Source organism: Aulostomus chinensis, chromosome 5, assembly GCF_037954235.1.
Source record: "Aulostomus chinensis isolate RoL2024-O1b breed Wild chromosome 5, RoL_Achi_v1.0, whole genome shotgun sequence".
Taxonomy (NCBI): domain Eukaryota; kingdom Metazoa; phylum Chordata; class Actinopteri; order Syngnathiformes; family Aulostomidae; genus Aulostomus; species Aulostomus chinensis.
In genome coordinates, this window is record NC_141324.1 from 14,523,115 (window position 1) to 14,539,273 (window position 16,159).

At 43.9% G+C, this 16,159-nt stretch overlaps 1 protein-coding gene across 1 annotated transcript; it reads left to right on the top strand.

Annotated features, from left to right (window-relative positions):
* Positions 1–4: 4 nt before the first annotated feature.
* Positions 5–15,442, top strand: LOC147261375 (regulator of nonsense transcripts 1-like). Its single transcript, XM_086203354.1, has 25 exons — positions 5–138; positions 395–1,258; positions 1,740–1,876; positions 2,366–2,455; positions 4,274–4,441; positions 4,567–4,747; positions 5,017–5,178; positions 5,343–5,427; positions 5,622–5,720; positions 6,195–6,303; positions 6,389–6,548; positions 6,791–6,909; positions 7,482–7,646; positions 7,793–7,907; positions 8,507–8,650; positions 9,712–9,925; positions 10,799–10,916; positions 11,024–11,180; positions 11,325–11,467; positions 11,547–11,721; positions 12,047–12,128; positions 12,332–12,490; positions 12,620–12,870; positions 13,075–13,197; positions 13,286–15,442. The coding sequence occupies exons 2-24, from the start codon at positions 1,088–1,090 to the stop codon at positions 13,192–13,194; spliced, it is 3,324 nt and encodes a 1,107-aa protein (XP_086059480.1). The 5' UTR covers positions 5–138; positions 395–1,087; the 3' UTR covers positions 13,195–13,197; positions 13,286–15,442.
* The last annotated feature ends 717 nt before the right edge of the window (positions 15,443–16,159 follow it).

Consider the following 16,159-nt stretch of genomic DNA (forward strand, 5'->3'; position numbering starts at 1 on the left):
TCAGGTATTTTGGCTCAGTAAAACTGAGGTCAGTGTCTGAAATAAGACTCGAAACTTGGTCATTGTCACATGGCTCCTGAATAGAGGACGGACCACGTGGTTAGGGATCCCTAGACTGTCATCAAGCAAGGAAACCAGGTCAGTGTTCAAAGGCATCTAACACCTTTCTGCTGCGTGAATCCATTTGAGAAAGAAAAAAAATTAGAAAAATTCAAACTACGAACAGGATTTTCTATTCAAGACAATGAGACGTCTTTGACGCTCTGAATTTACCTGGAAAAAAAAAATTAAGTCCATAACTTTAACTGTATTATTTGCTCATTAGAATTTCAACTGTTTCATCTTGTGAAATGTTTGCTCCTTCTTGACAGAGGAATGATTTATCCTCCCTCAGATTCCTTTGGCTCAGGGGCAAGTTCTAGAAACACACCAGTCTTCCTCATGGACCTGCTGAACCCGTTGCTGACTGCAGTTCAGCCCAGGATGCAGAGGAAGAACCATGATATTAATGCGATGTGGCATGATTTTGAAACTTGTTAGGATCTGCTGGAAATCTTGTCATCAATACTGTATCTATCCATTGTCTTCAAGAGAAAAATTGGTCAAAACCTTTTTGACACAAGATCAAATTGAATTTAAAGATCCCTACTCTAATAAAATGTATGACTAGAATGATTCAAAGACAGACGTGGAGGAAAAAAATCCCAATGTGCTTCAAATCTCTATCGGATAGACAATACCGGTGGTACCTTCAAGAGTTGACCTTGTTGCATAATAAAACTTTACTGGGTTTTAACAGAGGACCATCTGTCCCAATTCCCTTCACACATGTCTCCTTGTCTCCTTCCTACCCCTCGCTTCCTCCGGATGACTCCCTGTAGGACACAAGTGGTAGTGAGGGGTACCAGCGGAGAAGACAAACGGAACGCAGCCATAGTCGAGGCTCTCTGTATCTTTCTCCCAGCACCAGTGTTTAGTCATTTTCTCATCAATACTCTGTTCACGTTATTTATTTGTTCTCGCTTCGCAGCTTCTCGAGGAATATTTTGTAGGAAACGATTACAATACCGCTGATAAAGCGACAAATATGAGTGTCGAGGCGTACGGGCCGAGCTCGCAGACTCTGACGTTCCTGGACACCGAGGAAGCCGAGCTGCTGGGAGCGGACACCCAGGGTTCCGAGTACGACTTCACCGATTTTACCCTGCCGAGCCAGACCCAGACCCAAGGCCAAACCCAGAGTCAGCTAGACAGCCAGGTTTGTGTGATTGTTCGCTTTCACTTGGTGACAAAATACGTCTAGGACTGTGTTGACAAAATGTGAATTAGCTAGCGTTAGCTAACAACATCACTGGCTACCTCCGGTTAGCATGATGACGCCTTCCATCTGTCACCATGCTTTTATCCCGCTAATTGGCTAGCGTGCTAGCTCCTAGCTGGGTTAGCACTCTGGCACAGTTAGCATGTCAAAGATTTAAGTGCTAAGTGTTTCCGGGATCTGACAGTTGCTGTTCTGTCACGAAACTCTATATTTGTAACCACTAGCACGTAGCTTACATGCACTAATATTATATCCGATAGTGACAGCTTCAATCACACAGGTCAGTAAAATACTTGGCGCTAACTGTTACATAAGCACAGTGTTTGTTATTATTGATTGGAAACTGTTCGCTGGTGACTGTCGGACTGAGGGTAATATTTATATTTACGATCATATTTTATGGTCCGTGCCTCCTCAGATTAATGGTCCCGTGGGGCTGCTGCAGAATGGAGACGACCCTGTTGTTAAGGCCAGCCAGTTACTGGCAGAGTTGAACTTTGAGGAGGATGAGGAGGACACCTACTACACCAAGGATCTCCCTGTGCATGCCTGCAGGTAAAACAGCGACGTGATGCATTTGAAAATAACACTAACCTGAGTTCAGTCACCACAGATGCTACTCACAGTCTAGGTCCCCAATATAAGCCCATGCATATTTCATGTGCACGTGAAAGGTGAACAGAAAGGCAGTAAATCATACTGGATCCCTAATGTGACCTACGAAAGAAAATCAAGAACATGATTGTTTGTTTCAAGCCACCAAAACTCACGCTCCTTTCTCTGACCCTCAACATCTTGGTCACATTCAATTTTATTGTCCTATTTGTTTGTCAGCGTGAAAAAAGTCTTCATTTTTTGTACGTGCCTTTGGTATAAAGACACAACACGCTGCATCATTTTAGATGTATCAAAATCAAAATAATTTGTGACTCTATGGTCAACACCAAAATCCATCGTATTTTATTCACTTTTTGTTATTGTTGGGGTCTGTGCAGTTTGCTGTTTTAAGCAGGTTCAGTTTGGAGTCAATTTTCTTTATTTCAGCTACTGTGGGATTCATGACCCAGCCTGTGTTGTCTACTGCAACACCAGCAAGAAGTGGTTTTGTAACGGCCGTGGAAACACTTCTGGCAGGTAAGATCCTCTAACTTGATATGTATCTCACTTGGCAGTGCTGTGAGCTGAATAAAGGAAAGGTAATCATTTTCTAGGTGCATTATGGTCGTTAGAGGAGTGCAGACACACCACACGCTGGTTTAGAGGGACAGGATCATGGTCTATAACAACCCATCATTCTGATTTGAAAGTTAAAGTGACGAAGAAAGAGCCTAATTAATATCGCATTAATTTTCAAACAAAATTAAACCACAATAATATTTATTTAAGGCTGGAAAATGACTGATTAATTAGGGGAATGATAGAAAAAGTAACTTTCAGAAAAGTCAGCATAATTCATCCGACACTTCACCACATGATTGGATTAAGCTGTAAACGGAGGGCTGTGAGTTGCCAGTGGAGGGCACCAACACGCCTGTCTGTGTCTGGACTAGTCTAAAGTTCATCCCTTTATTTATTTATTCACACATTTCCCCAAATCAATTTGAATTGAAACATTTGGAAATGCTTCTCATGACCAAACATAACGAATGCATTTAGAAACACAGGATTAGATTATTTTCTAATCAACAGAAAGTCCTACATATAACATGCTGAAGAATTTACAGGTTCTGTATTTATAAGGGCAAAGAAAGAAACGTTTATTGGAGACACCAACACCCACCTGGACAGGTGGGCCACTACAGGTGGACCACTACAGGTGGAGGTGGGCCACTACAGGTGGTTCTGTGAAGGTGAATTGCATGGAAAACTGAAGAGGATCATCCTAATCTGTTTGACAGGGAGGTTTTTCTGTCGTCGTCCTGTCAGTGATGGATGATATACATGATGACCTCTATTACACGCTGCTGCTGAGATGAACCTCAGTTATAAATGTGTTGTCATTGCTTGGATATGCAGTTAAAAACACATTTAACAGCACATCTTTCACCGGCCTGCTGGACTAATATACAGCGACTCCGGTCCAATGAGAAGAGGGATTCTTCACTTAATAGATTCAACGAGGGTTGAAACGCTATTCAAAATCAGCCTGGTTGGACTACAACTCCAGGACACAATGTTATTCTTCTGTCTCGTGTCCTTTTTTGCTTTGTAAAGACCCTGTAGTTGCTCAACTACAGAATGAGTCACTCTGTAATAAAGAATAACCTGTCATGTTCAGGTGAGGCTTCACGTGTCGCTCTGAGCTTGAACACCAAACTGGACCTTAAAAACTCGAAAGGCCATAAACTCTTAACACAGGCGACAACAATGCAGACTTTGGTTTAATTTGGTTTAGATACAGGATTAAACTGTCACTGTGCATTTGACAGCAATTTCATTTTGGGGGCCATCGGTTTATTATTTCTGTACAGGGAATCTTGGTTGTAGTTTTAGGGATGCTCAATACTGACATTGTCATCTCTAAATGCATCGTTCAGATGGCTCCTATTTATGTCACCTCAGTTTTGCTCAAGCCTCACTTTCTTCACTCATCACCAGTGACCATGGAACAGCAAGAACTAGAGCATTTATTTCCAGACGTTTTGGAAATAAAGAAAAATGTTAACTTTTCAAATTCATCATGTTTATATGTATTTTTCAGTTGGTTAAAAACTGTGAATGCAAAATGAATTACGTAGTTATTTTATATGGATGATGTTTTCATCTGTAAATATCTGCCAAGAAAAAAGATCGAATCAGATTTTCTCTAAATATATTTATTCGCAATTCGCTAAAATCCCATCCTGGGTGAAAGTATGCATCAGTAGTGTAAATGTACCCTAACTGTACACATCTCCGTATTCTTTCATTTCCTCCACCCGCTGTATTAACTGTCTTTCCCTCAACCTTTAGCCACATTGTGAACCATCTGGTGAGGGCCAAGTCCAAGGAGGTGACCCTGCATAAAGACGGTCCTCTGGGTGAAACTGTGCTTGAGTGCTACAACTGTGGCTGTCGCAACGTGTTCCTGCTGGGCTTCATCCCTGCCAAGGCAGACTCAGTCGTGGTGTTACTGTGCAGGTTAGTGTGTGTGTGTGTGTGTGTTCATGTGTTTTGTTTTGTTTTGTTTTTTCCTAAATGATCTCTCTGTTGCTGAGAATAATCACCAAGTAGCATTTTACCTGGTTGTTTCGTTGGCACCACAGGCAGCCATGTGCCAGTCAGAGCAGCCTGAAGGACATCAACTGGGACAGTTCTCAGTGGCAGCCGCTCATCCAGGACCGCTGCTTCCTGTCCTGGCTGGTCAAGATCCCCTCCGAGCAGGAGCAGCTGCGGGCCCGCCAGATCACCGCCCAGCAGATCAACAAGCTGGAGGAACTCTGGAAGGTACTATCAAAACAACTGCCTGTCACACACAGGATGCTGTGTTATATATGTGTGTCAGTTTCACTCAGTTGTTTCCTGTTGTGTACGAAGCAGTTTAGGTCCACATTTGTGTTCTGTCTTGTGTTTGTCTCCAGAATGGTGCCAATCTTGAGTTCTACACTGGAGTCCAGATAGAACCCACAACCTATGACACTATTTAGCTTTTTATACATCTTTGTCTTTTACTGTGGTCTTGTGTGTGCGTGTACGTGTGTGTTTTTTCTCACCAGGAAAATCCTACTGCAACCTTGGAAGACTTGGAGAAACCTGGTGTGGATGAGGAACCCCAACATGTTCTGCTGCGCTACGAGGATGCCTACCAGTACCAGAACATCTTCGGTCCTCTGGTGAAGCTGGAGGCTGACTATGATAAGAAACTCAAAGAGTCCCAGGTCCAAAACGATTTTTTATTTCCTTTTTAATTATTAAATCTGAAAATCTTTTAGTTGTCACGATGGTTTCAATCAGTAAAGGAAATGAAGCTGTCACAATCATACACCGTTTTTTTATGATTTTTCCTGCTGCTAAAGTAAATGCATCTTGATGCTCTTTTCAGACTCAGGACAACATTACTGTCAGATGGGACTTGGGTCTGAATAAAAAGAGGATCGCTTATTTCACCCTCCCCAAGACAGACTCAGGTATTCATTTCTTCTGCTCCAAGTTCAGCATCATAGTTTCGCTGGATGGTTCATGTCACTGTCATCACTACACATTTCTCCCGGTCATCAAAATAAATAATATTGACATTTCAATATGTTAGATGTTTGGTACATAATAATTTTGCAAGTCTCATTAATATAATTGTAGTTATTTTTTGTCATCTGTCCCCCAGACATGCGACTGATGCAAGGAGATGAAATTTGTTTGCGATACAAAGGAGACTTGGCTCCTCCGTGGAAAGGAATTGGACATGTCATCAAAGTCCCTGACAGTATCCTCAACACTGTTAAAGTTGGTTGAAGTTTTTTTTTTTTTTTTTTTGCTCTGCTCATGTCTGTAGCCAAATATGGATTTATAATAACATCTAGTGGCAGCCATGGGGAACTACAACATGCTAACTTGTGTCTTTCTGCGCCGTTTCCACTCTTTTAGAAAGCAGCACATGCGTGTATATTTTGTAGGTTTATGGTTAACAGTAGTCCAGTAATGAGTTCCATGGCTGCATATTGTAGCTATTGTCAGTGCAGAAGCTCTGCTTGTTTTTTCCACTGCAGCAAATGTCAGCAGGCATTCAGTTAACGGATGATTAGCTGACATTGATAATCAAAACCAAGCAAAACGAATTCTTCCTGGCTGAGCAGTTGTCAGCATTCATCTGGAAGTCCTGGTTAAATAATGAGAGCATTGTGGTGGCAGAGTAACTTCAATATGTGGTCAGTTCGTCTTCCCTGACCTACTGCAACAGACTACGGTGATGAGATCGCCATCGAGCTGAGGAGCAGCGCCGGCGCTCCGGTGGAGATCCCTCACAACTTCCAGGTTGACTTTGTGTGGAAGTCCACTTCCTTTGACAGGTAAACAGAACAACCACGCCCTCTGAATGTGACTTCGCTGACACGTGGAGTGTGGAACTACACTTCTATGTTCTGTCTCATCCAGGATGCAGAGCGCCCTGAAGACATTTGCTGTGGATGAGACGTCAGTGTCCGGTTACATCTACCACAAGCTGCTGGGACACGAGGTCGAGGATGTGGTCATCAAGTGCCAGCTACCCAAACGCTTCACTGCCCAAGGACTTCCTGACCTCAACCACTCTCAGGTGAGAGGGAAGACCGTCGGGTGTCAGCAGATGGGTTGTGAGATGTATTTCATCTTGTACTTTACGCCTCTAACTGTAATTAATGCCTCTAATTAACCTACACGGAAGCAAAGCCAGCTCAGATTGGTCAATACTTCTAGGACTTCAAACAGGAACTGGTTCCAAAATCTTGACCCTTTCCAACCTTGCAGGTACCTGTCTATAAAGCTTCGGCTTCACATGAAAGTTGTTTGTTGTAACAGGTGTATGCTGTGAAGACGGTGCTGCAGCGGCCCCTCAGTCTGATCCAGGGCCCCCCTGGCACGGGAAAGACAGTGACCTCCGCCACCATTGTGTACCACCTGGCCAGACAGGGCAACGGGTAAGACAGCCAGTAGTTCTTCTCTTCTATCCATTTGTCTGTGGTTTGTATGTGTGAACTGAGTCGTCGCTTGCACAGGTACAGACACTGTAGTATAGAACAAGTATTTGGTGTTTACATGTGTGAATACACATTCTCTGGATTTGCATGGTACATTGTTATTTTCACACATTTGGACTTCATGGGTTGTTCTACAGTTAAGACCTGATGCTGTGGTCTCTTCATTTTAGATGCTCTTGTTGATTTATTTAGAAAAATATTATTGAACAATAGGGCAAAGGTGAGTCATATTACCTAGAAGCCAAAGATCTAAACGTTTTAAAGTTTTTTTGGGGGATATATTTAATCCTTCTACATGCTGCGGAAGTTTTCAGTGGATATTATCAAAACTGTCCGGTATTCGGAGGTTATTTTCAAACATGTTGTACATTTTTCTATCAGTTTCTGGGTCTAAATGGGCAGAAGGTCATTCATTTCTACTCAAAGTCTAAAGCAATGGAGGCTGCCCTTCGTGAGAGGAGCGGCTCTGTCTCATTCTCCCTAAAGCAGTACTGTAACATGTGCTTCCCCAGGCCAGTGCTGGTGTGTGCTCCTAGTAACATTGCTGTCGACCAGCTGACAGAGAAGATCCACCAGACCGGTCTCAAAGTGGTGAGGCTGTGCGCCAAGAGCAGGGAGGCCATCGACTCACCAGTGTCCTTCCTGGCTCTGCACAACCAGACACGCAACATGGACAGGTAATATATATAACCAACTATGTTTTTTTGTTTTTTGTTTTTTTAAACAAATAACTTATTCAGGACATATTGAGTCACTCAGTGAAACACTTTGTCTTTTCACAACACTGGTCAGTAACTGTGTGGGGATGATTTGTGCCTCACAGCATGCCAGAACTTCAGAAGCTCCAACAGCTGAAGGACGAGACAGGAGAGCTGTCCTCCTCGGACGAGAAACGCTACAGAGCTCTGAGACGCACTGCTGAGAGGGAGCTGCTTATGGTACGAAGTCTCCGCATGCTGCTGAATGTATTCTTGTTCCAGCGTTCAGACTTGGCTTTAACATGCAACCCAGATTATCACAATCAGAGACGGGAGGCTCCCAGTACCATCAGCTCACACCTGGATGGGTCTCTACATCGTCTCAGATGAGTCTTTGTGATCAGATCTCACTTTTCTGCGCTCCATGCAGATAAACACATCCATTATTCCCATTTGCAAAGACCAAATGAGTTGTTATTCAGCAGCCATTTGGCACTCACACATGCCATTTAAAAAGTTTCAGATCTTCAGATCATAGTAATAATAAAAAGCCGGTGCTTGAATGCGTTATGCATCAGCTGACTCAGCAGTCCTTTTAAAGTGGCTCACTGCTTTAAGTGGGCCAGATTACCTCTGAATATGGTCTGAGCTGTTAGATCTCAGTCCATCTTGAGTGCAGCTGTCCCCTTATGATCAGATGACAGTAATGCCGGCTCTGAACAGTCTGAAATCATTCAGGGTTTCATGAACATTGTCTTAAGGGGCAAAAGGAGGATGGTAAAAGTGTTAAATGAGTCAACCCTCACTGTTCATAAATGGACATGTTGTCTCTCCTCCAGAATGCAGATGTGATCTGCTGTACTTGTGTTGGAGCGGGAGATCCTCGTCTGGCCAAGATGCAGTTTCGATCCATCCTGATCGATGAGAGCACCCAGGCCACCGAGCCAGAGTGCATGGTGCCCGTCGTCCTGGGGGCCAAGCAGGTACACGCATGAAGATGTTTCTGTGGGGTTTGCTCCTGTCTCCTGCGTGTGGATGCAGTACTGTTGGCACAGTAACTGGAAAATAGGGAAACGATAGACATGTAGGTGTGCAACAATTGCATAACATATAAGAAATTTGGTGGCATATATCGATACTTTAGTACTTCCTACTTGATCTTCGTAAGACCCTGTCACCGGAAAATAAGAACGTTTGCCGTCTGGTAGTCTGTTAATACACTTGAACAGCCATTAATTTCCCACAAGAGCCTCTTGTGATCTCTGATTTACTTGCGAAGCGCCTTCCTCCCTTTATTTTTGGTTCAGTTTTTGCCAGAGTGAAATGGCATTTTGGAATTTTTGCCACTAATAAACTTTTGATAGACTGTGTAGGGTCCGTTTGCTAAAACAAACTAACGAGCTGCGAGTGAGCTAAACAGACATTCCTTTCATCGAGGCGTTGAAAAACAGACACGGTCAGTCTCACTATGAGGTACCAGATGGAGGTTTGTATCACCTTCTGGGGGTTAATCCACGTAATCTGGAAATGAGGTGTACCATTAAAAAGGACTCCTGAATGTAAGCCAACACACACTGAGGCCATCTTTGATTTTGTGCTGTGAAATATTAGTAGTGATGTCAAATGAATAATTGATTTTATGAACACATAAGAAAATTTCAATTTTCGTTTTCTAATTTAAATGTGAATTTACAAACATTATCATTGCTGTTCATCGTAAATCAGTGACTCCAAACTTATGGTGTGGCATCTTGGGCCTGATGGCCCGCTGGCCGGGGAGGACAGTTTATAAACAGCTCCTGTAAATGTTAACTGTTCGAATTTTAGTGCTCTGACAAACATTTACTGAGTTATTAACACCAGTGGAAATAATGAGATCCAACGTAGCTCACGTTGCCTTGTTCATATTTATGTTTCTGAATTCAGTGTCATTGGTCATTCGCTGAATTCTGTAACTTGAAGTTTCATCATGTATTGACATCCATTTGTCTTTAGTCATGCTGATGTTCTATCTCAATGTTGTAATGGGGTTTTCTCTTGCTAGTTGATTCTGGTGGGTGACCACTGCCAGCTGGGCCCGGTGGTGATGTGTAAGAAGGCAGCTAAAGCTGGTCTGTCCCAGTCCCTGTTTGAGCGTCTGGTGGTTCTTGGGATCAGGCCAATCCGTCTGCAGGTCCAGTACCGCATGCACCCGGCCCTCAGCGCCTTCCCCTCCAACATCTTCTATGAAGGTTCTCTGCAGAACGGAGTCACTGCAGGTGAGTCACCCATTGAAATCAACTGCTACGATGATCTGTGATGCCGTTCACTTCCAGTCTGAGGGAAACGGCTCGCTCAATGTCTCCTGAGGCTTTAACATGCAGTTAGCTATCATGAGGCTGCCAAATCACACTCCTTATTGCTTTCCCTGCACATTTGCAGGGTTCTTCTGAGTCCTTTAGAAGTCTGAAGGTAAAATCGATGAAAAAAAAAAAAAGACCTTTAAACGTCTTGAATTTACCTAAAATGCTGCAGGTATCACATTTGTAAATGTTGTGTTTAAGACTGGTGGAGGTTTAATTCACTCGCAAAAACCCGCTTGCGGTCCAGTTCCAGTGCTGAATAATACAACGGTCCTGCTGTTAAATTACAGTCAGTAGGAGACTTACTATGATTATACTGTTCAGTTTGTACTGAATCTGCCCGAGAGTTGTTGATTCGTATCAATGGCCATTTCTGAGGCTGTAATTTATGATGTGCTTGACGGTCCTGCGTTTTTTTTGCAGGTTTGTGATGAATCTTCTGTCCATTTATTCATATGAATTACTGTTGATGTTAAAAACAGCCCTCAGCACGGCTCAGCAGCCCCACAAACCAACATTGTTCAGGCTTAGTTTTCAATTAACAAGTTTTTAATTGTATTGATTTGCCAATTCTGAAAAGGTTTTTAATCAACTGACCCTGTCAGACCTTAAAGCTGGTAGAAAGCCATTACCAAAATAGCAGAGTAACCTGAATATTCCTCCTGATTATTGGAGTTTTTTTTAATATTTCTATCATTACTGTATTTCTCTGTAGAGGTTCTGAAGCAGCGGTGATGCAGATTGTGTTCTTACGTCAGTCGTGAATCTCTCTGCTTGCTCCTTCTGCAGGAGACCGTGTGAAGAAAGGCTTTGACTTCCAGTGGCCGCAGCCTGACAAGCCCATGTTCTTCTATGTCACCCAAGGCCAAGAGGAGATTGCCAGCTCTGGCACATCTTATCTCAACAGGTATCAAGTCACATGATCATCAGCTTCATTCAACCAATTCAGACACGACTTTTCTGTCCGTTTGATATTGGCTCCCCATCATGAACTCATCCATCTTGTTCGTGCAGAACTGAGGCGGCTAATGTGGAGAAAATAACGACGAGGTTGCTGAAGGCGGGTGCGAAACCGGATCAGATTGGCATCATCACCCCCTATGAGGGACAGAGGTCTTACCTGGTCCAGTACATGCAGTTCAGCGGCTCCCTTCATACCAAACTCTACCAGGTAGTATTTGGGGAAAAAGTTAAAAATGACCTTTATGGATTAAGCTTAAGACAACACAACGAAAATATTAATCAAAACAAAGTAATACGTTCTCTTTCATGTCAAGTGATTTCCCCCATGAACGAGTCTTCATTCTTTGTGCAGGAGGTGGAGATCGCCAGTGTGGATGCTTTCCAAGGCCGAGAGAAAGACTTCATCATCCTGTCATGTGTGAGGGCCAACGAGCACCAGGGCATCGGCTTCCTGAACGACCCCCGCCGTCTGAATGTGGCGCTCACCAGGGCCAGGTGGAACCAAATAGATGACACCTGCTCACTCTGTGAGTTTAATCCCTGATCTTACTAGTGTCCTGCTTCCGTCATGTAGGTATGGGGTGATCATCGTGGGAAACCCTAAAGCCCTGTCCAAGCAGCCCCTGTGGAACCACCTGTTGAACTACTACAAGGAGCAGAAGGTGCTGGTGGAGGGGCCCCTCAACAACCTGAGAGAAAGCCTGATGCAGTTCAGCAAGCCCCGCAAGCTGGTCAACACCATCAACCCTGTGAGTTCTGTCTGTAGTCAAGTACAAGTAGCAAACCAGAAAGGTTGATAGAATCAAACCTATTTAGCAAGAATGTTTTTTACATGTGCTTGAGGTGGTTTTTGCTATGCTCGGGTGACCAACGCTGTCCACCACTGTTCACCTTCTCCGATATTCCCAAACTTGGTGCTGGTCTCCAGTCAGGTCCTGGCAGCATGTCCAGTACTAGCTGAGATCTGAGCTGCTGTGTCAAGTGTATCACCTCTTACTCTAGCATGGAGGTGTTGTTGCCCAACTGTATTTCTGGTGGTTGCAAAGGAGAACGATGAATGTCCTGTGTTTCCAGGGAGGTCGATTCATGAGCACGGCCATGTACGATGCCAGGGAAGCCCTCATTCCTGGATCTGTTTATGATCGCAGCAGCAACGGTGAGGACCTCCTCATATAACAAACACTTTGACTATTACTGAAGTTATTTAATATTTAGCCTTTGCCAGCTTATTGCACATAATTTAACCTTCCCTCGGTGGTGCAGAATGTGCGTCCTGTCACCTGTGACATCACAGGCTCTTCACACAGAGACACCGTAAATCATTTTCACAGAAGTAAGTGAAGCTGTTCACTCTTCCAGGGCGCACATCCAACATGTACTTCCAGACTCATGACCAGATCGGTATGATTGGCACCGGCCCCAACCCCATGAATACCATGAACATCCCCATACCTTTCAACCTTGTGATGCCCCCCATACCCCCCCCTGGGTACATGGGGCAGGTCAACGGACCCACAGGTGAGGCAGACAGAGCCACAAAAATCATCTTTTTTTATTAGTTTCAGAGAAAATCCCAATACAAGCATGAGTCATACCACATGTACACTATCAGTAGGACAGGTGTCACCTGACTGAATGCTTCTGCAGGCCGTGGCGGCGGAATGAAAGGAAAGGCTGGCAGTGGAGGAGGGGGCGGCACCCGAGGCGGCCGTCAAAGAAACCGCGGCAACATGGGTAACCATGGTGGAGGGAACGGAGGCCATATGAGTGGCAGCCAGGCCAGCCAGGACCTGGGCTCCCAACCTTTCTCTCAGGGGCCTCTGACCCAGGGCTACATCAACATGAGCCAGCCGTCTCAGATGAGCCAGCCCGGCCTCTCCCAGCCTGAACTCTCACAGGTCTGTGCACGCATCTTTTGTGAATGAAAAGCTGTTTACAGTCCGTTTTATTTATAGCAACTGTTGTGTAACACTAAGGCTGCTTGCACATGTATTCCAGTAAAGTGTTGATCTTGAATCATTTATTCCTTTTCTGCCTGGAAAGAAATGAAGGATATCTGTTAAATAGGTTGTTTGAAAGTGTGTGTGTTTGTCCCATTACAGGACAGTTACCTTGGAGATGAGTTCAAGTCCCAGATCGATGTGGCTTTGTCCCAGGACTCCACCTACCAGGGGGAGCGGGCCTACCAACATGGTGGTGTGACTGGACTGTCCCAGTACTAGACTGTAAGCGCTGTGATGTGAAAAGTCTCGTGTTTGTGAAACTCTTGAGTTGGAATCAAATCTTTCATCAAACTGTGTTTTGGTTCGGCAGGTTGCTGGAAAGGAGCTGGGCCTGAGTTAAGCTTAGTTCATCGGTATCTTAATCTGGGTAATAACAAAAAAGAACAAACATGGATACCTGTTTTCCACTGCTACAACCGAAGCACCACTGTGTGAAAGTAACAGGAGAGAGACCGTGAGAAACCAACCAATCACAAGAGTGAGAGCAAAACTGGGGGTAGAGCTGGACAGGAAGAGGGACGAGAGAGAGAGAGTGGGAGGCTGGTGGAGGAGCGAAGGCACCGCTGCCCACACGTGAAGACATGGCCGAGGAGAAAGCTGTCGTCTTCGGAGCAGTGCGGTTTGGAGAGGCGAGACCTTCGACAGCTGAAGGAGGGTGGTTAGGGTCCGGATAATTCTAGAGGGGGAAGGGGGTCCCTCATATGCCCCAGAACCCTCAGGGATCTCCAGGCAGAATGGTTGGAAATCTTGCTCCAAAAGCTGAGAAAGATGGAGGTGTCTCACACAGGTGTCCTCCAAGCTAACGCAACAGTCTGTAACTTGGAGAGAGTGAGAGAGAGAACAACAAGGGGACACAACTCGTGAAGCAGTTGATACAGCAACTTTTTAACCCTGGACGCTTGGACTGAGGCTCTGCATTTGGTCACATCTAAAAAGAGTGTGAACACACTGTTGGCTATTGGCGTGAACTCTAAAGTGCTCGCGGTGTTTGTGCCTCGACCAAGGAAATTGAGGATCAAATAGCCACAGGTCTATTTTTTCTCAGCTTTGAGTGGAAAGTTTTCAAAGTTTTTGAAGTTTATCAGTTTTTAAGTGTAGCCGGCCGTCTTTCTAGACAGGTCTTTCTCAAGGTGGTCTGCAAAGAACAAGTGGTGGAATTAGCTCTTCAAAGTATATACAAACAAAACATTTTTGTCTCCAGACCTGAGGAGGTGGGGCTCCGAAGATCTGCAACTAGTGAGACAATTCTGTTTTTGTTCTTCTAAATGTATCTTTTTTTTTTTTTAGTACGACAAACATAAGCATCTTGACCCGCTCATTAAAAAAAAGAAAAAAAGAAGAAGAAGAAGAAGCTGTCATTATTTATAAATAAAGCATCATTTTGGATTTGACCCTGAAGCTTGTAAAGCTAGCAGACGGGGATCACCTTTAGCATATGAAGCTAGTCGTCAAAGGAACTAACCCAGGAAGGCAGCAGTCCCCCTGCCCAAAGGTCTCAAGTCAGAACAAACAATTACTTAAAATACAATTTTTAAAAACGGGATTATCACAGTGAAGACAAAACCACCCGCGACAACGGAATCTTGGAGGGCTTTGATGCTGCACCATCTCACAACCTAAATGTTGAACTATAGTGTAAAAGCTTCAGAGGCGACATGTTGGACGTGCACCACAGCTGGCACCGAGCCCTACAGAGACGTGCTAACTCACATACAGTCGTGCATCATGTCAGCTCGTCCAGTAAACCTCGTGTTTCTGTACCGTGCACATGTGCTGTAACTTACTACTCGTTTCCATGCTTGTGATGGACAAGCGTGTTATGATCTCATTTACCTCCCATATATTCTGATCTTTTTGTCTTTATTGTCACGATAATGTATGATAGTGACGTTTGTAGTCATCAAAGCAGACCCGGTCCTCCGGGACCGTCATCCCCACCTCAACCACTAGAGCTAGTCCTCGTAAACGCCTCTTTGATGCGCTCGGACGGCTCACATTTCCACAGAAATTACTACTATTGTGTATCGCCATCCTTTGATAGGATCCCAAATTATATAAATATTCCTCTTATGAATCCTGTAGATATTATTAATACATTTTCTGCAACACTTATTGGGATGTGACCACCATCCAGTTCATTGACGTATTTAGAGTCTGAGGATACTAACCTGATTATCTTGTAGCAATACACACACACACACGCACACACGCATGTCCTACGAGCAGAGGGTACGTATTGAGTTGGATGTTTTTTTCCTCTATATTTGTTGCTGTGATCATCTTTATTTATCTTACTGCTGTTTAAAACCGAACTTGAAATCGAAGGGTTTTTGTGTGTCGGCCTCCCGGCTGGACCTTTTTATTCTTCTGTCCACTAATTGATGTTGTTAGTTGTGAAATTGTGTTCAGAAATATTCTCCTGTTAGTAGTCTTGGAAAATTAAAGTTTGCTTCTTTTTGCTCCCCTATGTGACTTCACTGGGTCATTTTCTTCTCGTGGGTGACTAATTGTCAGTTCTCTGTTTAGTTACATAGAAAATGTAATTAACAAAACTATTAATGAGTGTGTTTCATTTAATAAACTACTGGACAGCACTTTAAAAGTTAACAATGTACCTGCACGACAGATACTTACTAACAAGTATCCTCTAAGACATGTAAGAGTAAACGCGCTCTGTGTTTCTTTGTGGTGTGGAAACTGTACTTCAGTAGCAGACATGCTAGCAAGCGCCATCATGCCAACCAGAGCAGGGGTGTAGGATATGAGAATGCTTCAATAAAGTGCCAATAGAACAATAAAAAAGCAACAGTATTGGCAGCAAAATTTTAAAAGTTATAAGTACAGTGGCTTCGAGCCTCTGACAGTGTTTGGTGAAGCTTTTAAAACTCAAATTTTGACCCGACTGCTTTTTGCAAGCTATCGGGAGTTTCTCCTCTGGCAGTGTTTTGCTGTGTTGTGTCCTCCACATTACCTGCATGTGCTACTTTCATGACACCCGGAACAAAGAAACAATACAGGTCAGATTTTATTAACACAGTGCAAAAGGGTATTAAACCATGATGGAACTGGGTTTGCCTTCTCATTCTTTTTACATAACTTTCTCTGAAGACAGGCTTATTTCCCATTTGGTAACACGGAGAACTCCTAAAGACTTGTTCTTTGCCAAATATCTGGGAGGGGCTGT

Bases quoted from the DNA above. Each gene is read 5' to 3' on its own strand.
- LOC147261375 (XM_086203354.1), top strand. From the start codon at position 1,088: ATGAGTGTCGAGGCGTACGGGCCGAGCTCGCAGACTCTGACGTTCCTG. The intron at 5,721-6,194 runs GTATCCTCAACA...CTACTGCAACAG, and splicing joins TGTCATCAAAGTCCCTGACA to ACTACGGTGATGAGATCGCC. The intron at 6,549-6,790 runs GTGAGAGGGAAG...TTGTTGTAACAG, and splicing joins CTGACCTCAACCACTCTCAG to GTGTATGCTGTGAAGACGGT.